The 24,798-nt window shown below is 28.3% G+C and overlaps 2 protein-coding genes across 3 annotated transcripts; one reads left to right on the top strand and one right to left on the bottom strand.

Annotated features, from left to right (window-relative positions):
- The first annotated feature begins 604 nt into the window (after nucleotides 1–604).
- Nucleotides 605–9,180, top strand: LOC112693109 (proline-rich receptor-like protein kinase PERK10). Of its 2 annotated transcripts, XM_025568031.1 has the most exons (10): nucleotides 605–643; nucleotides 1,040–1,149; nucleotides 1,214–3,522; nucleotides 5,642–5,809; nucleotides 5,871–5,968; nucleotides 6,025–6,123; nucleotides 6,725–7,171; nucleotides 7,441–7,625; nucleotides 8,079–8,338; nucleotides 8,877–9,180. In XM_025568031.1, exons 3-10 carry the CDS (start codon nucleotides 3,326–3,328, stop codon nucleotides 8,986–8,988), a joined length of 1,566 nt encoding a protein of 521 aa, XP_025423816.1. In that variant the 5' UTR covers nucleotides 605–643; nucleotides 1,040–1,149; nucleotides 1,214–3,325; the 3' UTR covers nucleotides 8,989–9,180. The 2 variants fall into 2 exon arrangements, with proteins under 2 accessions (XP_025423816.1, XP_025423818.1); XM_025568033.1 differs by lacking the exons at nucleotides 605–643; nucleotides 1,040–1,149 and having other exon boundaries at nucleotides 3,475–3,522; nucleotides 5,632–5,809.
- Nucleotides 9,181–14,441: 5,261 nt separating this feature from the next.
- On the bottom strand, nucleotides 14,442–23,344 carry LOC112693049 (S-formylglutathione hydrolase-like). The gene is made up of 5 exons (XM_025567934.1): nucleotides 23,179–23,344; nucleotides 15,540–15,724; nucleotides 15,295–15,478; nucleotides 14,834–15,053; nucleotides 14,442–14,725 (listed from the first exon to the last, which is right to left on the bottom strand). Exons 1-5 carry the CDS (start codon nucleotides 23,250–23,252, stop codon nucleotides 14,546–14,548), a joined length of 843 nt encoding a protein of 280 aa, XP_025423719.1. The 5' UTR covers nucleotides 23,253–23,344; the 3' UTR covers nucleotides 14,442–14,545.
- Between the last annotated feature and the right edge of the window lie 1,454 nt (nucleotides 23,345–24,798).

Raw genomic sequence — 24,798 nt, 5'->3', positions numbered from 1 at the left:
TTGTATGTTACATTTTAAATTAAAATTGTTTATAAAAATACGGTTTTTATTACGACCAATATTTATAATTAATTGTTTTATGATAAATAATTTTTATGTAGAGAAACTTATTTTATAATTAAAAATATCTTATTATATATTAAAATAAATAAACAATCTAAATTCTATTCGATATGTAGTATAATATTTTCACTTAATACATAATTAATATATCATGTACAAAATATTTAAAATTTTTCCACCCAACTACCAAAATTATGTCCATCATAATTATTATAAGTTCATAAAAGTTTTCATTTAAAGAAATTTATAATTTGAGTTATTTACTTGTTACTACATAATAATATTGAAATATTATATGTCTAATTTTTTATAATACTTTTTGTACAAATACTATTTGGAGTAAAAAAATGATAAATTTACTTATTTTCAGTTAGGCAGAAATAAAAGAATTTATTCAACAAGTTAAAAATTCGAAAACATACAAAAAATAATTAAATCTAAAATGTAATTAGTTAAAGCATTTTTAAAAATTGAAGAGAATATTTTTGCTGTAATGTGCGAACAAAGGCAAATTAAAAAAAAAAAAAAAAAAAAAATATTAAAAATTTTCAGAAATCTTGGTTGATTACAAATAATTTAGGTGGGTACATATAATTATACTATAAATGTATATACCATACTAAAACAATAACATACTTAACTAAAATAACATATCATATGTATGTAATATAAATTTTATAGGCATATATATGTGCAATGTATAATATAGTGTAAACTATGTTAAAATTGTTGTTTTGAAATTAATTTATAATAACATAATGGTAACTAATTATTTATATATTTTATAATACATAACTTTAAGAGTTATATTTATATATTAACCTTATAACAATTTTAGTCTTATATTGTAAATAATCATAGGTATTTAGATAACATTTGTATGGGAAAAATATTTTTCTTAAATAAATAATTTACCTACCTATTAACGTAAAATAGAAGATAATAAATAAATAATTTACTTTGTTGATCTGACTAGGAATAATCCCCGAAATGGCATCTGAAATCAAGAAAATAATTTTTGATGTTTCCGGTTTTCGAAACAACACTCGCATTTTCTTTTTGGACCTTTTATTTGGACATTTTCGGGTAATTAGCTCCTCTTGATTGGTCTTGATTCATATTTTCCAATAAATTTTCGATGACGTTTCAGATTCAACGATTTATGCAACGGTTAACGTAATATAAATCCGTTTATAATTGTTGGTCCATGTAGACGGCAACATTTTGTTCAACAAATGTGCCCAAGCACATGTAAATGCAAACGAGCATTGGTAAAAACCCGTTCGTGCTCGACGAACTGGTCGGGTTCACTACACTCATAATGAGGCCTATTTTCAAACATATCGAAACGGATAGTCAACAAAAACTGTTTGACATATTCAATCCACAAAATTCGATCAATCGTATTCTCAAAGAACCATCGGATACTGAATATCGAATGAAAATGCATTCAATACACTTATCGATCATCGAATAAAATCGAAGTTTTTTCCATGATATTTTCAATTGTTATCACGAACATGTATGCTTCGTAACCTGTTCCAGCATGGAATTTTCTACGACACTCGTTCGAAGCATTATTTTTTTATCCTGTCGAACATCCACGAACGGTTTAACACACCCCTTGCAAACGACAACCCTCGTAACCGTTCATACCCGTCCATTGCTATTTGTGTTACCGCCGTCTCTGCACGACAGCCCTTACGGTTTCCCAGGCACGGCAAGTCGCCAATATTTGTTTATATGCACCAGCGATTCCCAAATTTTTTCAGTCACGGAACCTTTTCTTAAACAGTATTTTCTCGTAAAGCCCTAAAGAATATTTAGTATCAAGTTTTATCCGCTTGTGTTCTACGAAGCATATTACACGTGATATGTATTTACATTGGAGGAAACTCAAAACGAGATATTGTACGTTTAATATTATATTTACATACAATATATCTGACCGAGAAATAACTGGAATGGGAAGCGTACTATCTAAAATTAAAAAATTATACTATCCTATGGGGATTTTAATATTGTTTGTATATGTATCGGTGAATTATATTTGAGTCGACGGAGACTTGTAAAAATATATACGCTCGTTGTTTTAAATAACGATCAATAATCGTTACGTTTTTACATTGTCTATAGTAAAACGAACGGATCACTTTAGAAACAATTACAGAGCAATAAGGGCTCCGCGGATTACAATTTTGGGAACCGCTGGTTTATACGAAAACGGTATACTCGAATTCTGGTTTGCTAGTAACTGTATGATATATTTTTCTATTTTACACGACTTATGTAAAACCATTTTCTCCTTATTAGGGACATTATTATTTATTATCGGAGCGTCAACAACATTATTGTTTATTAAATTATATTTATTATCCTAGTAATACTTCAACATAGACGTCAACAAAACATAATATTGAAGAAAGAGATTAAAACACCAAAGTTACAAATGCTCATACGATACAACATTTTAGGATTACAAATTATTAAATCCTATGAAAGACGTGGGGCCGTTTAAATCGCGGCGTCTTGGATAGCTGCTCCTTCTGCCCTGCCCTCTCGCCGGAGTTGTTTCTACACACGTAGGGATACCCTATGATCGCATATTCTTCGCACCGTGATCTTATTTGCAAACGTGCTCCGTGTGCCATCTGTACGTCTGTGCAACAAAATCTTGACGCGTTCGCTATTTATCATTTTTTTACAATCAATAAATCAGTACGGTCCAGCGATCGCAACGTTGATAGGGGTAACCTATCGTCAGTAACCATTCGAAAACGTCGCACGTTTCGACGTGTCGAATTACATCGAATACCGAACGTATCGTATGGAATATCTTGCTCGACACATCTTGGAAATATCTAACTAACCGGGACGGTACAATACACCGGATTATTATTGACACAATTTCGGAGACGCCACGTTTTTACGATTTTAAATATTCTTTATTAAATGACATAAAAAAATAGACTGACTTTTGTTTATGATCACGGTAAAAATTTTGCCACCCCTTTAAATGTGTCAAATATGACGATGGTCCCCCCCTCACCCCAAACCACCCAATAAATACAAACCTGTATACGTATGATATAAATACATAAGTATCAGCTATCATTTTAATTCTTATGCGTCTAAACAATTATGAAAAATGTTGACAAAGTAAAGTGTATTCTTTTTCTTCCGGTCGTTGAACATTCGTCGCGGTCGACTGTCAACATTGCTGCATCATTCAAACATTCAAATTCGCCCAGACAGTTCCAAAATGTTACTCATACTGTGTATTACATCGATCTCGCTCACATCTTGCCATGGAAAAGACATTTTTCCCGAAGCACTGGTATTTAAAGGACTAGGCTTACCAGACATGGTCAACAGTTCGGATACTAGTGAATACCATAACGGTACTATAATGGTTGCAGGAAATTTGAACGACGCTTTGACGACCATGAGTTTTCACAGGTATGGTTTTTATCTAATACATAATATTAAAATATTCATATATTGTTACAATGGTAGCAACCTTTTTTTTCTATCTTTTTTTATAAGAAAATGTAAAATTTATTTAATAAAGGATACAATAAAGAAGATAACAATTTGTAAAAAATTATACATAAACATGAAATTAAAACACGATAAAAGAGACCATTCATTAATAAAACCTTTTAGAACAAGAATTTTTTTATTAATTTGGAAGTTATGGCATTAGAGTCTTTTATTTGATGACGTGAGAGTGATTTTCGAGAGTGTAAGTGAGGATAAGTTAGATATGAATGGATTACGGTAGTGTTCTTAATTGCATAACTTCTGTAAATAACATTTAATTAGGCGCACTTGAACAAATTAAATTAGACATTACTAGTGAATTTCATATTAATAGTTTTAAACTCAACGATATAAAACTGATAACTTAAATTATGATTATTAAGCGACTAAACAAAAGTGTTCAATCACATATCTCTATTCTAAAATTTAAGATGAAAATACGGATGTTATTAAGTTCACAAAAAATAATATTATTAATATATTATTAAAAGTATTAAATATTTCAACGCTGTCGCTTGTTTGTTTTCGTCATTCAAAACTGCAAGTGAATAGTTCCTGATGATTTTTCAAAAATAAAAGAATTATCAATGCATTATTTAGTTCTACTTATGCTTGCGAATAAACATTTTCCTCTATGAATTACGCAACATTTTCAAAACGATCTCGTTTGACTCAATACTTCATTCTTTATTAAGAATTAGCATTACAAATTTTACTCAAAGTATTGAAAAATAGGTTAGAGAAAAACAACCCTCAAATTGTATACTTATTTATTTATATTTTTTTTCTAAAATATAATGGGAGATGGTAAACTGTGGCAAAATTCAATTTTTTCCGAAAGTCGATATGTACTCGTAATCTGCGGCAAGAAAAAATTTAATATTTTACAATCTGTAACAAAACCGATCAGATACATTATATAAGCTGTGACAATTAATTTTATGTACCTATGATATTATACACTAAATAGTATGTAATGTGTATCTATGCACGTATATCGTTTAATTAATTTTGATATATTGCGTCTTGTGTTCAAAATGGTAAGGTAAATCCAAATGTAGATATTTTAGTTTTAACGAAACCTACTAAATATCGGTTCTTTTATTTTTTATAATACTAATTAGTACCTACTTAATAGTGTTAGATGTCAGTATAAGTAGTTAAAAGTTTAATACTTAATTCTTGTGATGGAATTTACAACAATTTTTAGCTAGAATGGCAAACGATTAATAGTTTTAAACAATTTTAAATTCAAATTTAATAATTAAATTTGAATTTAAAATAATTATTATTATGAATCAAAAATAAGTTGTAATATAATATGGTAACACGCAAGACGCAAAATAATATAATTAATTAAGCGATATACGTGCATAGGTGTACATAGTTACAAATTGCAAACTATTTAGTATTACATATAATATCGTAGGTAAATGAAATAAATTTCCGCAGCTTACATAATGTATACTGATTAATTTTGCCACAGTTAACATACAGCCAATATAATATACATATATTTTTTAATAAAAATAAAAATTGTAAGAACTGATTTGATTTGTAATTTTTAAAAGTTTATTTAAATTTTTTTTGTAATTGTAATTGTAATTTTTATTTCTTTTTATAGGTACCTAAAGAAATTTGTAATTTCATAAGATAGTCACGGACCGGTTAGAATACTTCTGTGAATTGTGGTTTAGACACGTCTGACCAACTGTTTCCATACTTCAAATCTATAATCAATGAAGCCAATTTTATAGAAATCTATTAATATTTCGAACTACAAATATATGCAATCATGGTTTCCGTTATAATATAATAATAATTTGAATTAATATTTGATTACAATATTATCGTAGATAATAAATTAACAGAATATCGAGAAATTAAATTAAATTAAAATGTTTGTCAATCATTTATATCTCATAAGATCAAGTTGTATATGAATTAAATTACTAATTTAAACTGCAAGATCAATTCAATCACAAAAACAATGATTTATGAAGAACGTTTAAAAACACTAAGTAGTTTTTTTCAGAGAAAAAATAAGTGATTATCTCTGCAGACAATACATAGTGGAGGAAATATTACAAGATATTACCCGTAGTGCGTCATCTGAAAGCCGATCGTTACCCTTGGACAGTCACGGGATGGACATAATGCACATGGATCAAGGTTCATCTGCATACAATGCATGGCTGTCCAAGTATTCGCTACGAAATATTTAACTTTATAGTAAATAAAATGCATTTTTCGTCTGTTTTCAGAACAAAATTGTTGAAAAAAATTTACGACGAATTCGACCTAAACATTAAAATGCACGAAAAACCAGTTGGGTTTACACTAACAAATAAAAATAATCAAAGTAATTACGCGAGCCGTTTGTTTTATTGCCCCGGTTAATTTCTTAACGTTTTCTAGGTTCCGGAGCACATGACAATAACGGCACATACAACAATATAAATGTGTCAGACACCACGAATGATTCGAACAAACTTCAACATTTGCCTGAAGGTTCATGTAATAATAATATGTTATAATAAATTACCAAGATATTTTACACGATTATAATAGTCGTTATAGTTAGTTGAAACTAGCCCAAATACAGTAGAGCATTAACTGTTTGGTACTTACGCGTGAAACGTATCCCATGCACCAAATAACACACGTTAATTTACAATTAACTTGCGATCTCAATCGTAAAATATTTTATAAGAACAAAAAAAAAATTGTAAATTGTTTTTACATTTTATAAAATATTGATCGTATCTATTATTGTTCAAACAAAAAATGAAATTATTTGTTTATTATAAAATTGCAGAAAAATCCGAGTGTTAAATACATATTATACTGCACGGAAACAATAATTCTTATTAATATCACAGAACAACAGTACAGACGTATCTCTAAGTATATCTTAATAATGACCTATATCGATACAACTTTAATAATTGAAAAAAAATTTAAAAAATTTACCGATATTTTTATTCAACACCATTTAAAATGTAATATAATTTATGTCAAAGGTTTAAGTAACCCTACGCACCTAACTCGTGGTAAACGTAGGTTACCTTATTGAAATACGTGACAGTAAATTAATCCAATCTCTTTTGGTTTATAGGCTCATTTTTAAGTCCCAGTGAAACTAACAGTGTGGATTTTCAACAAAGTCAATCGACGCATTACGATATTGACAATTCAAATGAATACAAAAACTCACCGGATCTACCAATATACTACGGCTCTCCTGAATTTAGTTTCAAGCAATCTCCACAGCAACATTCATCATACAAACCTCCTCCATCATCATATCAAACACCACCATCATCAAACGAACCATCTTCTCCATCATACAAACAAACTCATTCATTGCTCGGATTACTACCATCATCATATGGAACACCTCCTTCATCATATAAACAAACTCCTTCAACGAATGAACCACCTCCTTCGTTTTATATACAACCACCGCCACAACCATCACCACCACCACCAACCTATGGTTATCCTTATAATATACTACCATTAAATCCAAATCCCGGTTTAGTTCCACCAACATCAAATTCAGGTAAATACTACCTCATCGCTGATGAGGTACTACCTCATCGCTGAACAGTTATATAACAAATTAGTAATTTCACCACAATCCCAAGTCATTCATGATTTTAAGTGAAAATAAAATAAAAATAAAATTGCATATCCATAAAAATAGCCTGTTATTTTTTTACTTCTGTATATCTTATTATTAATTTTTAATGTATATTTTATAATTCACTCTTTAAATTATTTAAAAATTTAAACAATTGTATTGTACAACATCGTATTATTTACTTTTAGATCCAGGACTAAGTACACAAGGTATTGGACAGTTTAATAAACCGGACGATGAAATTAATAATTCAAACACAGAAGCAATAAGATCAGGGCTTTCAACAATGGATTTATATGACCTAACTTTAACTGTCATTGCATTCCTAGGATTCGGTACATTTGTCATGAACTTGGTCATGGACGCAATTTCGGTAAGTAATTTCTACTCATAGTAGAATTAAATATTTCGACAAATTCAATTACACGGTCGTAATTGATTAATACAAATATCCAATTATATCATCAAATCAAAGTAAAAAAACTCACGAAAAGCAAAGAATAAAAGAATACAATTTTGTAAGAAAAAAAAAAAATGGGAAAATATTTAACAGTGCTATCAAAAATGTGATACGTCTAATTTAAATTGGTGCCTCCCCTTCTTTCCTATGACAAGTATCGAAATTATACATAGGATGTATCTATAACAGTTCACGTGTACTAACATCTCTATAGATTTAACTTTTTTTGAAACGAGTCAAACAATTTTCGAGTCCATCTCATGTATACAATAAAGTGCACGTTTTTATAAAATAAAAATTAATAAAATATAAATATAGATCAAGAGTTCACTCAGACCTTGTTTCATTTTTTACCGATCGTTTAAGGTACAACCGTCAGCGACTTTGGTAATGAACTCGTCGCCATTATTTGGGGCTTCCGTGTCGAGAACTAAAAGACAAGTCGATCCCGGAGTGCGGGAGATTAACGAGTTGTCATGGACAGCGGTGTCGATGATAGACCATATGATGGCAAATGTGGATGGAACCAAGATAAATTGCGAGGAAGTCAAACAGTCGTGTCAGAAATCCAAACGACTGGTTAAAAATGGTACAAACTTCAGTTCGAAACTATTGCCAGTTTGGAAGTAAGTCGAATAGTATTTAATTATTATAGATTTTAAAAACACATGCCTAATAATATAAAACATACAAGTTGAAAGACTTTCGCCATCAAAGAATATGATGTTATGTAAAAAATATTATTTCAACCATTACATATTCAACCATACATGTATTTTATTTTCATTTTATTTTATATTCACGTATGACATAAATGTTCTTATGGGGAGATACATATGATACATTATTTTCAATAATTCTGAAAAATTCGTATTATTAGACTTAAGATTTTTAAAAACAAATATAAATCATTTTATCTCGTAGCTTAGATCAAAATTATAACAATTATGACACGAATTAAGGATATTTGTAACATTGTAATATTACAGTTGTGTTAGGAAAACCGACAAAGCCCTAATATTATTATGAATTACCAAAAAAAAAAAAAAATTATGTGTATTCAAATCAAAAAATGTAAAAGAAATATTCTTTAAATATTTGAGTTTTACATCTTAATCATATATATTACATGTGTTAATTAATAACAATTATTTGTCTTTACAGTATTTCTTTAGATTGGCTTTCGAAGAAATTAGGAAAGGATACAGGCCAACCAGTGATATCTGCATTATTGGGACATTGTACTTTACCCGCACAATGCTTGTCAAAATCATAATTTAATTTATAGTTGAACTCTTAAAAAAAATATCTATTTACTTAATTTATTTATTTTTATTAAATTGACTTTAAAGAGTCCACGTGTTGGTGCCTCTATGAACTAATGAGAATTAAATAATATGAATGGGACATTCTATTATTAATATATATATATTTTAGTCCCCAAATTATATAAGCTGAGATTTTTTAAACCGTTCAAATAATTTTTTAATTTTTTAATTAAAATTTCATTAAAATACAATTATTTTTTTATTTACCTTGAAAACGTTTTAGAAAAACCATCTATAGTTAATAAAACTTCTATTCAAGACAAAACAAACGATTTTAAATCATTCTCAACAAATTTATTGGAATTAGGTTTTGGCTTTGTTGTAACTAAACCAATAAAATATGAAGGTAATTATTAAAAAATATGTACATATTTGTAAATAACGGTTGAAATCATTTAAAAATATGAAATATTAACAATAAAATATATCGACAGGAAAAAATTGTAAGTACAGGTTCTCACTTGAACGTGAAGAATTGCCAATTAAATTCATGAGCTGTCCATTTTTAATTAAAGAGCATGTTTATTATGAATGTCTAAATGGACCTCATCGTAAATCCAATGGTAATGATCAGGGTTGGAATTTTATAGCATTTGCATATTTCTTATGAGATGCTTAAAAAATAGCAGAGTAAGCTAAAAATGTGTTTCATGATACAGAGAACTCAAATAAAAAATTGTATTTTGTTTTTTTTTTGCATATTTTGAATTTTTTAGTTTTTAGTACTTTTTTCTGGATATTTTTAGACTTTTTTAAATTTTACCTGTGTTTTTAATCAAAATCGGGTATATTTTATGAAACTGTATTTTAGTAAACGTGTTTTTTGATTTTATCAATCGTATTTTCAAGTAAATTATAAATGTATAGATTAAGTAAATAGAGCGATTACGCTGATGCAACACGTACAATTACAGCGATAATATATAGGTAAGTATAATATAATATTATGATAATTTCGTTTTAGTTATTTGGTTCTAATTTTTGTTATCTGCTGATTTTGTTGGTTTTTTTTTTTTTTTTTTTTGTTGATTTCTACTAAATCTACTAATAACCGATTATCATCGAAAGTTTGTAGAATTCGTTTTATACAGTCCACATTCGTCTCGTGTGCTCGTACAAAATTATTAAATAATACATTTCCTTTTTTTGTTTTGCATATTTTGTTGTTTTTATTGCATATTTTAAGAGCTTATTTAGCGATTTTTAAGGTAATATTATAGCGTATATTTATGCAATTTTAAGTGCTATAAAATTCTAAACTTGGTAATGATATAAATGTAATAGCACTACTAATAAGTTTCTACAGTAAAATTATCGGTACTTAAAAACAATAAAAGATAATATTGCTATTTATTAAGTTATAATTTTAATATTACGTATTGACATTATCAATGTGTGTTATCATTACAACATTTGTAAACATTGCCAGCTTTGCATATAGCGGTCATGACTCATGTCCTCCCGTAATGTTCTGTAGGAAATCGGCGATCAGTTGTTTTATATATCTATGCTTATAACCAAGGTTTTTAGATTATAAATTTAAATGATACCTATAATATATAAGCCTTGGCTCTTAACCACCACCCATAGCCTTCGTGACGTGGGCACGCGTGATTTATATCCACTGTAGTGGTTCTCAAACGTTTACGACCACGGAACCTTTAGGAAATAGTTTGTGTTTCATGGAACCTAACGATTTCTCCAACTCCGACTTAACCCCGATTTTTCAATTATTTATTGATAAACCAACACTCCTAAAAAAAAAAAAAACATTTAACGATACTTCATAATTATTGTTTATTACAATTACTACTGTCAATATTCACGTTCATCTTACGGAACCCTTGAGATTTTCCCACGAAACCCTTTCGTTTCACGGAACACACCTTGAGAATCGCTGATCCACCTGAAAGACGATGTTATTGTTGTTTTACATAAAGTTGAGTCAAATTGAAACGTTTCACGTGGTATCCAATTCAATCAATTTGAACCATATAATTTGACAAATTATTCGTTAAAAAACTACTATTCAACTTAACACATACGAGACTATAAAATATAATTATATAACTATATGAACTATATAAAATTATATATAAAAAAATTTAAATTATATAAATATAAAATAACATAATAATAGATTATATAAAATAAATCGTATATAGGTACAAAGAATGTGATAACTGAAACTTGATTTATATTGATCGCGTTATTACTAGGTATTTTATATGGATATAAAATTTATTAAAATTCCAGTCAACGGGTTGCATATTTTATGTTACACAGCGTGCACAAAGATACCTCTGTCGTTATATGTGATAGTTGTGTACTATTAACGTAGTTTTTAGTCGGTATATATATATTATATATATATATGGTTTGCATCATTTAAAAACAAATCCAAGGGTTACTTGATCAAACTGTACTGTTATTATTACAAATATAATATACTACTAGGTACTGTTATACAATACGAAATAAATTTAATTTAAATTAAAATATAACGTTAACAACAATATCAACAATATTGTACAATTTATTTTATTTGTTTGTTATCGCATTATGTCGTCGAAAGTTATTGTGTTTCACTCTTTTATTTTTCAATCATGAGATATTATACAATCAATCATATAAGTATACCGTGTATATAGGCAGTGTGCACGTGAAGACAGGTGTTCTTGAAATCAATTGTAATTTGATTGATTTGTTTTATTTAAAATAAAGTGAGCCAGCGTTAGCATATTTATTGCTTTTATCGTTATTATTATGTGATCCTCATTCAGGCTTCGTGGTAAATAAAAATTGACGGTAAAATGTAGAGAATGTATAGTTTACGTATCTAATACACTTCACATATCGAATGGAATATTGCAGCCAACTGATTCACTGAAAATACGACACACTACGAACCTTCTGTAAGTCATTAACACGGATGAATAATGTTAATAAAATAAAATTGAAAGTCATTCAATACGGACGTTTTCGATGAGAATAGAAATTTTGAGTTAATGTAGTAAAATTTCATAAGGTGATGTACATTTATTTTTATTTTTATCGCCACTCAATGAATTATTAATTTTATTGTTTAATGCTCTAAATGCATTCGTAAAAAAATTTAGTTATGTTTATGATATTCATTCGGTTTACTATTACTGCTACTACGCCGTGTCGGCGACGCCCAACGATCAAATTTTAAAGTTATTAAATGTATACAGATTGTCCAACCATTTCGCCGCATTCTCCATGTTGAAGTGTTCATGATTTATCATCTACTTACAAAACAGTACAGAACACAAATATTATGAAAATGTATTATTAACATGTGAAATCTCTGATTAAATAACAGATTACGACAACGTAAGTACAAACTTACGTGTACTTTGTGGCTATTGTGGCTTTATATATCAGCATGCAGTGCGCGTTTATAACACGTTAGCAATAGGATAGCACACTTGGCAGTTGTTTCTGAAGAAATTTATGTCCTAACAATAATAATCATTAACATGTTTCATTATGTCATGATAGCAACGATATTTTCCGTGATTATTAGCCTAATAAGACTTTTAAACAAATCAATGTGTTAAGACTTCCTCAAATATTTTAACACTATAATATTAAATAAATTTACAAATTCTGACCAAGTATTCAGCGTCTTAATTGTCAGTCAAATAATAAATCGACTTTGTTAATAAATCTAACATGTATTGAAATATTTTAGAACAATATAATTACCATTGTTTAGATTCTATTGTTAGATTTTTTATTAATTCCAATAAATTAACTCCTCTAAACATAAACATGTAAGATATTTTTTTTTTATTTAATATGTTGTTAAACTTAGGTATTAATATAATTAAAGAATACATGTATATCTATACCTAGCCAAATACATAATTATTTATAATATTCATCTCAATAAACCTAATAAATTTTAAAATGTTGAATTTTGAGATTCAAAATATGCCTAAATTCAACGTGTTTACATTTTTTTTTTAATTTACGAATATGAATTATGAACTCCGATTAATACATTAATTAATATATTGAGTTTGAGTTATTTTAGTAAATAATATTTACTTATATTTTTCTTATCTTCTATTTAACTTGATGGTTTTTGATTACGCCATGTAATTTATAAAGTACACATACATTTCTGTTTCTTCTTCTTGTTTCACTTTACGGCTCTTTAAGAGCCTTTGTGGCTGTACAGTATTCTTCCAAGACTCGTTCTTGAATTTTTTCTTCCCAATATACGTAGTTGTTCCGTGCATTTTTTTCATTTTGTTCATCAAATGCCTCTTAGTCTCTTACCATCTGGAATCCAATTTATTATTACCTTTATTCTTTCTGTATTATTTCTACACATTGACCATATAATTTAACTTTTGGCTTTTTAAATAGTTTGCTATCTATGGAACCCCCAGTCTCCTCTCTCGGCTGTTTGTTATATCTTATTCTCAATTGATCTTTTTCTATCAAAAATAGGTCCACATATTTTCCTCAAAATCTTGTTCTGGAAAATAATTAATTTTTGTTCCATATTTTTTTTTTTTGTTATATGTCTAAATGTCGCATCCTTAAGTCAATGTTATTCTCATTACTGCTGTATATAATTAAATTTAAATATAATAAGGAACAGTAGGTATGTTCTTTCCTCTTTCTGTAAATAAATATCCTTTTTAATTTAAATTTACTCCTAGCTGTTTAAAAGTTTCTATTGTTTTAAAAGTATAATTGTTGATCTTAAGTGTCTTTGTATCACTTTCCAAAGTTTCCATAACTTTTGTTTTTTCGTTATTCATTTTCAGGTCCAGTATCATTCCTAATTAGACTTTCTGTCTTCCTTAATAGGCTTTTTATGTCTTTCCCTATAATTCTATAAAGTTTAGGTCATCCGCATAAGCCTAATACTTCAATATTAACCAAATCAATATAAATTTCTTCGTTCAACGATTCTCGTATTTTTCTAATTATTTTCTATAGTACAATACTGAAAATTTGGGGATATCCCATCACATTGCTTTAATCTTATAATAACTCCAAGGATTTCAGATAAAACATTTAATGTTCTTACTTGATAAAGTCTATTTTCCATAATATTTTTAATATTATTATTATCATATTACAAAGCAAATAATACTAAAATTTTTAAAGAACAACTTAATAGTCATAATTTAAATATAATTGTATCAATAAATTGTAAATAATAATATTTGTTAACTATTTTACTTCAAATATTCCTTCTTTAACAAATAAAAAAAACCTTAAAACAAATTTCATAGAACTAAAAAGAATTTACAGACTTTTTTAACATTGCAAGAGAACAGTTTTTTTGCACATTAGTTTGCAACCTATAAACTAATTAGTATATATTATAAATATACACTAAATTTGATACAACTTACAATAAAACATCTCGATAAGTTTATTTGGGTAACATATAAATCTTTAATACACCAGTTATTACATAATACTAATTAAAAATATAACAGATTTAATAAATAATCAAGAATCACACAAAAACTGAGAGTGGTGATGAAAATGTTGTTCTACAAAACTCGAAATGAAGTAATGTCCATGGTCATATCCTTCTGGGGTATTTACCGAAACAGAAACCCCTGCTTTTTCACAAGCGTTAATCAAGTTCTCCAATTTTAAGTCACTTTTGTATTGATCATTGGTTCCCTAAAAAAAACATACAAAAATGGACATTGCAAATATATTAATAATTCTAAAACCCAAATTGAAAATTGAAAACTAATTACGACAATACTTTTATACAACTATTATTACCTGGTGTATAAGGATGTTTAACTCAGGTCCTTTATATTTGGCTACTAAGCACGTAGCATCCCATTCTTCAATTGTTTTCATATCATCTCCAAAGTAAAATTTAAATACTTCTAGTATTTTAGGTGTTTGAGAAGGATTACAGACAGGAGCAAAAAGTGACACTGAACGATACTTGCCTGGATTTTTTAGTGCACTTATTAACGCACCATGACCTCCCATACTAAAAATAATATTCTGTTATAATTTTAGTTATTTAAATTGTATATAGTTATATGAAAAAAATACACAGTATTTTGATATTTATAGTACGAGATGGATTAATAATTGGTCAAATATTCTTATTAAATATTAATTTTAAAATATTAAGAAGGAAAAATTGAATATTAAAATATTGAGTTACAATTGTAACTCTATTAATTTGTTATTTTTTCCAAATTTAGTTTGAGATATTGCATATATACCTATGACCCATAATGGACTGTCGTTCTTTGTTAATATTAAAATGTTCTTGAATAATATTGGGTAACTCTTCGTTTATATATGAATACATTTGGTAATTCCTGTTCCATGGTTTTTTCACAGCATTTACGTAGAATGAGAGACCTTTAGCTTCAATTTCGTTTTTTTCAGCAGCAAAAGTAACTCCTAGAAACCCAATTACATTTTGAATACAATACTGTAGTTATAACATTGATTAAATTATTACTAGGACAGACATCTGGTGATACAACGATTATTCCGTAATGTGCTGCCCAACGTTGAAACCCTGATCTTTGTATAAAAGTTTGTTCGGAACAGGACATACCACTTAAATGGTATAAAACCGGAGCAGGTCCTTCCAAATTATCTGGTATGTACACACCAAACCGCATACGGAAATTTAATACGTTACTAAAAATAAAATAAAATGTTGAAAATGTAATAAGTTTCACTATTTATTTACAAATATCTATAATAATATTTTTTAAATAAATTATTGATTTAAAAACTGAAAGTAAAAACATTGGAAAAAACTCTGTTGCCTAAAACATTATTTTTATAAGTTAATTATTTGACTTTATAAATTGATTTTTTATAATATTCCTTATTCTGGTTATTACCAAGTCATGTTAAAAATAATAAATATAATAATATTTAAATAAAAATTACGTAATAAAAACTAAATTTTAATTCTTCATAGGTATTTACATTTATTATTATTTAAACTATATTCATTAATTATAGCATTTATATTAAATCCTTTAAATTTCGTGAAATACTTATTAATACCAAATGTCACTCTGACTTGGTCTACATTACACTTAATTTTAAGTCCAAAAAAAATCAGTAAAAATGTCAAAATATCTCAAACAAAAAAAAAAAAAAACCGGCTGTCGAATGGTATTTGACTTCATAGGGACCCAGATTATCAATTCAATGCCAACTTATTTAGCGAACTTACCATTGCCATTATTTAAGAAACATATCACACACTGGCTAATGTATGAATGTAACGTCACTAAATATGACTAAAAATATGCCACTCTGTTCACACACATATTATCATTCAAAATCTTATGTTACCTATTGCTTCCATGTATATATTTATAGTATTTATAATATTAGTATTATTTTCGTCATGAATTAATTTGTACCAATCTACCTATAACATACATTATCTGTTTTTGTTTTTACTTCTTTTGTACAATTAGATTATTAATTTCAAACACAAATTTTGTAGATGTCTGTTAATTATAATTTGTATGTAAATATGTAATGTATAGTAGATAACCTTGGGCCTCCACACGATTATGTCTCAGTGAGGCCCAGTAATCTAATAGATTTAAATTTAACTAAAAAAAAAAAAAAAAAAAAAATGCATGTTATTTACATTCTAAATATTAACATAAATAAAGTTATAATAAGTTATACTTCAATGAGTTAGCACGTGATACGTAAGTTTGAAATTCTATAAAATAAATATTTGGATTTTCTCCAATTTTATTTTTTTTTAATCACACCCTGATCCCTGTTTTTAACGTATTTTAATACCTAAACGAATCAATTATACGCCTGTATTTTTCTAAATAGTAATGTCATTGATAAATTTATACTGAAAAAAAGCCAAGAGATTTATATATATATATATATATAATTGTATAGATTTATATAAATCATTACACACATTATTAACCAGAATTACATCGCATATTAATATTACCCACTTTGGATAATATATAAAATATAGTAGATAAAATAAAAATAATAAATGTATAAATAAATAAGTTTAAGTTCGATTAATTTTGTAAAATTTTAAATTTGAAAAAATGCTACTTGCAACAATCTTTAAATATCTATTTTCAATAATTTTTTTTTTTTTTTTATTAAATCCATTAGGTAAATTACGTTCAACAAAATAAAAATAAGCGCATATATTTGGGAAAATTTTAAGATTTATAGGTATATGTTTTAAAACACTCAGCTTTATATCTGTGTGCATGCCTGCAATAATTCATTAAACAAAAAATTTCATACTAAGAATTTCTTTCAATATTCAGAGTGCAATCCTTATATATATATATATATATATATATATATATATATATAAGAACAGGCCTTTATTATGTTCTAATTTTGTAACAACACTATCTAACATTTTTCCATTTTTTTTTTCACAGAATTATTTCAAATACTATACTGAGTGTCACCACATTACCCGATTTTTCATTTTTTTTTTTTATCTGAGGGGTGCTCGAGAGGAAGATTTTATTTAAAGGTACGGTTTTTTAGTGTATCATTTAAATAATTTAACGTTTTCTTTCACAAGGATAGTCACAAAATGTGTGTTGATTTAAAAAAAATAAAGTAATAAAGTATATAATTATTAGGAAAATACAAAGTATAAACTGATTTTTAATTTGAAACCGACCACACATAACAAATACAATACTACTCGAGGCTGAACATTTATTCGTTGGAGTGTTACATGCAAGGCCGTAACTTGGGGGGTCCAGGTGTCCGAACCCCTCCCCGGAAATTTTCAAAAGTAGAAACATTTAAGCGATGAATATAGTTTATTAACTATAAATTGTATTAAATAATAATGTTAGACCCCCCTCCCTCCCGACATTTTTTTCCAGTTACGGCCTTGGTTACGTGCAAGTCAATACTGAATAATTTAAATCAAATAAAATCATGGTTATGAAATAATAATATTATTTATTGTGTATGAAATTGTATAACACTGCCAATGTTATCTGTTGAAATTTCGATTTCATAAAATAATAATGAAATATAGTAATTATAAATTCTGACACAAATTTCAGTTGTTTAATTAATTTGTAAGCTTGTAAGCTTAAAACTGCTGTTAAATGACATAAAAATGTGATAAATAATACAAATTAATAATTTTTGGTATATACGAGTAAATAGCAATAATACTATGATATTTAAAGTTTATCACAATTAAAAAAATAAAAATTTAATTACTATGTTACCCTATTTAGGTTTTGTATTAGGTAGAGTATATCCACAGTAATCTTGATTGAAATATAAATGGATGTACATCTAAAATTAATCGCATAAATACATTATTCGTAGAAAGTACTTAAAAATCTTAATTGATACTAAATGTATACTGAAATATTTACAAAGCAATTCAGAATAGAACACAGATAATTACATCATGAAAAAGTAATGAAATGCTAATATACAATAGGTGTATGGAGTAGTGTATATATAATATATACTTTCTAAATTTAGCATCTGCTGAATCTAATCGCTATCGGTAAACATTTTTACACATAACCATACATGATATAACGCTTAGCTATGAATTGTATTAGACATTCACTTTCAGTATACCATCAAACTATATAATACTTTGAATTACATATTTATTACCGTGTTAACGTAAATAATGAACATCGCATTTATTTTGCATTTTTATTTTAGTATAACTTATACTTTTAAATATCGAATTTTTAAAACTATGATTGAAAATATATTGAAAAAAAAAATCTTAATAAATCAGAAATCAACAATAGACCTTTTGATCATCTCGAGGCTAATCAGTGTTCTAGTATTCATTTTTAATTATTTATTATTTAAAACCGAATTCAATGACAATTGTACGTATTAATTTAAAAAAAAAAAAAAAAAAAACGATTCCATTCATAAAACGTAAAGGTTTTAAAACCGGTAAAAAATATATATATATATATATAAGTATACACAACTCTAAAAGAAACGTCAACAAATAACATTTTCAAATGTAACGTTAAAATTGCTTTAAGAAGATATTAAGGAAAAATTAATTAATTTCTTTTTTTTATAAAAATTATCATAGAATTTCAAGTTTTAAATTTTAACTCTCAACATCACAACCAATATTTGCCAGATATTATTCTCCCAATCTGTTACTGCCATTATCGCCACTACCTCGTTATTTTTTAACTATGGACTACTTAAATAACCATATATAACATGTCCACATAACTGTCGAGATTAATTGTATACTAACAAAATGTCAATAAAAAAAAAAAATAACTATGAATCATAAATATGATAAGACTAAAATTATTTGATGTTTAAAATTTTTTGATGTTGCAATAAACTTATTAATATTAAAAATAAAAAAAGCAACATGCAACCTCAATATCGATAAGTCCTTGAAAAATAAGACTTAATTAGGACTAACTACTGTATGAAAAAAAAAAATTTAAATATGAATTTGAATACTACATAGAAAAATACTTCTTCATAATATAATTAATCTTAAATTAAAAATGAATTAACAATAACAAGAACAAAAAAATTATGAAAATATATTCAGATAGGAAGCCAGTAAAAATAATTATATTTAATATTATAATTTACTAATATAAGGGGAGAACACAATAACTATGTATATCAAAGCAATTTAACATCGATAAGTGCTATACAATATAATATGTGAATCATAGAAATATATTATTTAAAGAACACTAATAGTTAGAATTATTAGAATTTTAAATATTAAGTATAAATATAAATTATAGTTTTCTGCACATCCACCAGATCTTTCTATTGGTAAACAATTATTTTTGGTAAAAAATATAATGAATAAAACGTTCAAATTGAAAACGGAGATTTCTAATTGCCAATTAGTATTTACTTATCTATTGATAATTAAGTATGTAATATCAATGATCAGTGTTGAGACTTATCTAGATAAAAATTTAATTATCTATTATTTTATAATGATAGAAATATAAAAATTATCTATTTATCTATCTTAGAAGAACACTTTGGTCGTGTAGATATTTTTTTATGTATATTTAACTGATATTTTATGTGCTTCGGAGACTTGGAGATTTCGATTGCGTAACGCCTGGGTAGTTGCAAAAATTAATATGATTGAAAAGGACCAGTACGTTTTCCTTAATTTCAACGAACGTTTATATCCTAATGAATATTGACAAAATGTAGCTATTATTTAGCGCAGATACACATATTACATATTTGTGGGCTTCAAGAATAATCGTGTATAATAATGACGGTTATAGCTTTTTGAGTAATGAATAATAATTAACAATAAATTATTGTTTAAATAACTGTCAATAATCGTCGTCGATATCTACTGTTTCTTGGTGTAAACTAATGAATCCTTCTAGAAAACAAAGTCTTCGATCCACGCAAAGCAGTTTTCTTTTCGTCAGTTGTTAATATATTTAAAAATATCGTGAGGCTTTATTAGAGTCAAATGGGTAAACCTATTGCCCACCCACCACCAATTACCGTTTGGCAATGTTTTTTCAGTACAGTTGGTCTTACCACGGAGAACTTCAACGCTTAAATAAGATTCCGAAATAAGTATATATTATTAAATGTATATCTACATTTATTATTTTGAACACATAAAACACTTTAAAATTGAAACATATTTCAAATGCCTGATATTTTTTTTTTGTTTTTTTTTTATTGACAATTTCAGACCTGAACTTACAATATCTGAAAAAAAAAACGTAACTTTTTTTTTAAACTCCTAATACATTTACTAAAACACCTTTATTTTTTTTCACATCGTTTTAGCTGAGATTTAAGTATATACACTATAGTGGACATTGGGACTCAATGGATATATTATACTAAAAATACTTTCAACAGAATTTAACTACAACTAACTTGAAAATATTTTATATATAATATAAATATTTATTATCTTCAACAATGAATATGTTATCATCGAATTAAACGAGCATAGCCTCGAGCTGTTCGTGCTGAAAATTATCATAATTATGTTCGTATTCGCCTCCGTCATCAGAAAGATGAACATCTGAAACTGTACCATCATCTAAGAAATTTAAAATATATCTTCTTCACGAAGATGATGTGACGTATTTTTTTTTTTACGAAAATTCAACAAAAAACGTATAATCACAGTTATTTATGGATCATAGTATACTTGTCGTTATACACTTTATCAACAATAAAATAAAACTATGTATGTATTATTAAATTATACGACAGTTATTATTAGTAAAAACCAATTCAATGATTTTGATGATGAATTCCAACTATAAATGCCAAGAAATACCTAACAATTAACCATGCTTACATTCCATACGAGGTGCATGCATGGCTCAAGATCATGACGTCTAGCCCCAATGTACACAATATAATCTTGTGTATAACGTTAGAACTAATAAATGTATATAAATAATTGTGATGTCACTATTTTCCCCGTGAGAATATCCTTCCTCTACATATTTTTTGATATGGTGCCATCTAGTGTTGATTTTATACAAAAAAAAAAGATAACAGCGAAACTCAATTTTCTTATCAATCGAAAATATTTTCACAGAAAGTGAAATTTTTAGTTGAAGACTAAGTTTAGAGTTTAGTTAATATTTTTTTCGTATTATACAGATGTTAGAAACATAATTACCATTTAAACTAATATTGATAGCAAAATATATAATTATAAGCACCTTGTACACTGTAGTCTGAAAGGTTCTACACATTTTTTTTTTTTTTTGTAAAATCGTTGTTTTTGTTTTTAAAAAATTTTATCTGCTTTTTAAATAGATGAATTACGGTTATCTTTTATATTTCATAAAGATTGATACAGTTGAACTCATTATTAATCTTTATCTAAATAAACATCAATCTTAATCTTTATCTAGATAAAAAAATATTTATCAGGGGTCAGCACTAATATAATAGGTACGCGCGTTATCACGGATTGACGGTGATAATACGGCACGCGCACGAGAACAAAATGATTTTGTTAATTAGTTATTAATCGTTAAAAATCGAATCAGATCCTCGGTGGTGTGCGACGACAAAAGTGCGTGAATCGCGTGCAGACATTGTGTTATCATCGAAATGATAAAAATAATAAAAAATAAATAAAATAGAAATTAGCGCACGGCGGGGTGAGCGTTACGGAATCGATGGGTGTTGCGTAAAAAAAAAAAATCCCGGAAACGGTAGGCGATTACCTATCGCCATGGTGTTACGGAACACGAACGGTATTTACAGATTTACGTGAATTGTAGACCGTTCGGGCCGGGATGCAAAACTGCAGCAATGGTCCGTGGGTCGACGGACGATGTTCGTAGCACCAGCGGGTCGCGGGTCGGGCACAACGTCGTTCCACGATTATAACAATATTATTACGATAAATACGGCGGAGGACTTGTAACATTTGCATATTCGTTTTGCGCGGTCACAGAAATGGCAGTGTACGAAACAAATGTTTCGTGCTTTGAAAAGACTAGTATTGAAATTTTATTTCTCGTATAAATGTACCATATTTCGAGTTTTTTTTTTTCTTTTTCTGCGACATATTTGATTTGAATCAATTTTTTCCGCGCCACCGTTTCTGTTCCAAACAACAGACGAAAAATGTTTGTAAAAAAAAAAAAACGTATTCGTTTTTTAATTTTTCTCGTACAACGTGGTTGACGACTGTTCGGGGCACACGTTTTTCCTAGAAGTGCTTGCGGATCGCCGATAAGACAACGATATCAATTAGCTGCATTTAATTTTATTAGTAGATGGGTAACCGTCCACGATACCACATCGTCGCCGCAGTAAGCCGAATGCGTTCGATTAAGAAAATTAAGAAAAATATTTTCCACCGGCAACGGTAGGTACAAAGTATATATTGACATTAGGTAATTGCTTTAACGTATTTTAAACGCTATTAATTTTATGAACACTTCGAAATCAAACCGCTGGAAAGAAACGTTAAGCGCATGTTTTTAGGTTTTTAAATGCTCATAAGTGCTCGCATATTTTTTTGATTTTTTTTTTTTTACAGCTACAAGTCCTCTGCCCCCAATGATAAATACGAAACACGTGTCGTTCACACCGCTCACCTGTCGTGCTCGTAGACCTTCTGTCGGCCGGCGAAACACCGGCAGTCCAAAACCGTGTCCAACTGCTGCTTCATGTTGCGGTGTCCGATACTCGCGTGGTGACGGCGTGAACGCGAGACCGACTAAGTGTGCCGCGCCGCAGCAACTGAACTGCGGACGACGGGCGGCCGAAGCGGCGACCGGAAAACCACGGCGGAGGCGGCGGCGGCGGCGCAGTAAGTCACACAGAAACGATGATGACGTCGCATCGACAATGGTTATAAAGGTAACTACAGTCGGATTACCACCCGGCTTTGCCCGCGTGTATTCATTTTTTTCTTCGTGCCTACAATATTACGGGTAACATTGTTGAGCGCAAAATAGTTTTTTACGCTCAGTCAATATATTAAGGGGTTTTTTTTTTTTTTTAAACACCCTTTGTATACGATATTTTTACGTACAGTTACGGTCGATTCCAAAGAAACCGTCATTCCTTAAATCAACCATCACCACTTTCAAAAACTGCCCTTGCACTTCATTAATTTTCATGGAAAACGGACCTTGACGGAAAACCAAAGCCGTTTGAATTAAAAACAATGGTCAACGTGGAATCAAATATATTTTTGGTAGAAAATTCATTTCTAACTCCTCAGAGCTGTATTTTAAGAATCTGTCGCCCGGTGACAACAAGATGTGATTATTTCCTGTATTATGTGAAAATATACCCAAAAAAAAGTTCCATAATATTAAAATATTAAAAAATAATAAATTAAAAAAAATTAATAAAAAAATATTAAAAATATAAATATTAAAATTAGCGAAATAGCAATAAAACCCGTAAATATGCAAATAAAAAATAGCAAAATTAACATTTGTGCATGATATCCGAGTAGTTTGAAACATATTTGTATTTTACTTTGGATGTTCAAGGATGGACCAAGAAAAATATGCATTTGCTAGAACTTCCGAGCCCTGGTTCTGAACAATACTGCATGTCCACACGAATCGAGTTGGTTTTCCTCCATCAAATTAATATAAATGTAAGAATAATATTATAATTAAATGCGCAAGTATCTATTCCACATCATATCTATCTTATCGCCCGGCGTAATGTAAGAAAACCGCTGTGGTTAATCTTATTTGATTATTTGAAAATAAAACAGAATCTGAACATATAATATTAAATTCGTTAACTCAATAGCGGTGGGTTGCGATAACGAAAAAAAAGCGCGCCAAAGCAGTCCAAAACAGTGCAGTGGTGGGGCGGTGTGTACGTTTTATCATGTTCTAATCATGAACTAATTTTAATGTGGTACCACGGCACCGCCGCTGCGCTACAACGCTACCGCGCTGCTATGGTGTGTGCACCGGGCCTAACACCAAATCTGACAACGCCGCACGAAAAATGGCAAGCAAAAACGTTCGCAATCGTGCCATTCGCAGTCATATATTACTCCTATCCTTCGGCCTGAATATCCCATCCACATACAAATCAAGATTAAACCAACACCTATATCTAAATAAAATACCATGTAAAATGAAAATGTACTCTTAAACAGACAAACATTTTATACGTTACTGAATAACTAATAATTTTTCAATAATAGATTTATTTTTCATATAATTTTGTTTATTTATCGT

The sequence above is a fragment of the Sipha flava genome, unplaced genomic scaffold (genome assembly GCF_003268045.1).
Source record: "Sipha flava isolate LNK unplaced genomic scaffold, YSA_version1 80_pilon_pilon, whole genome shotgun sequence".
NCBI classification, from domain to species: Eukaryota; Metazoa; Arthropoda; class Insecta; order Hemiptera; family Aphididae; genus Sipha; species Sipha flava.
Note: the sequence above shows the minus strand (reverse complement) of the source record. Positions and strands in the feature narration are given on the sequence as shown.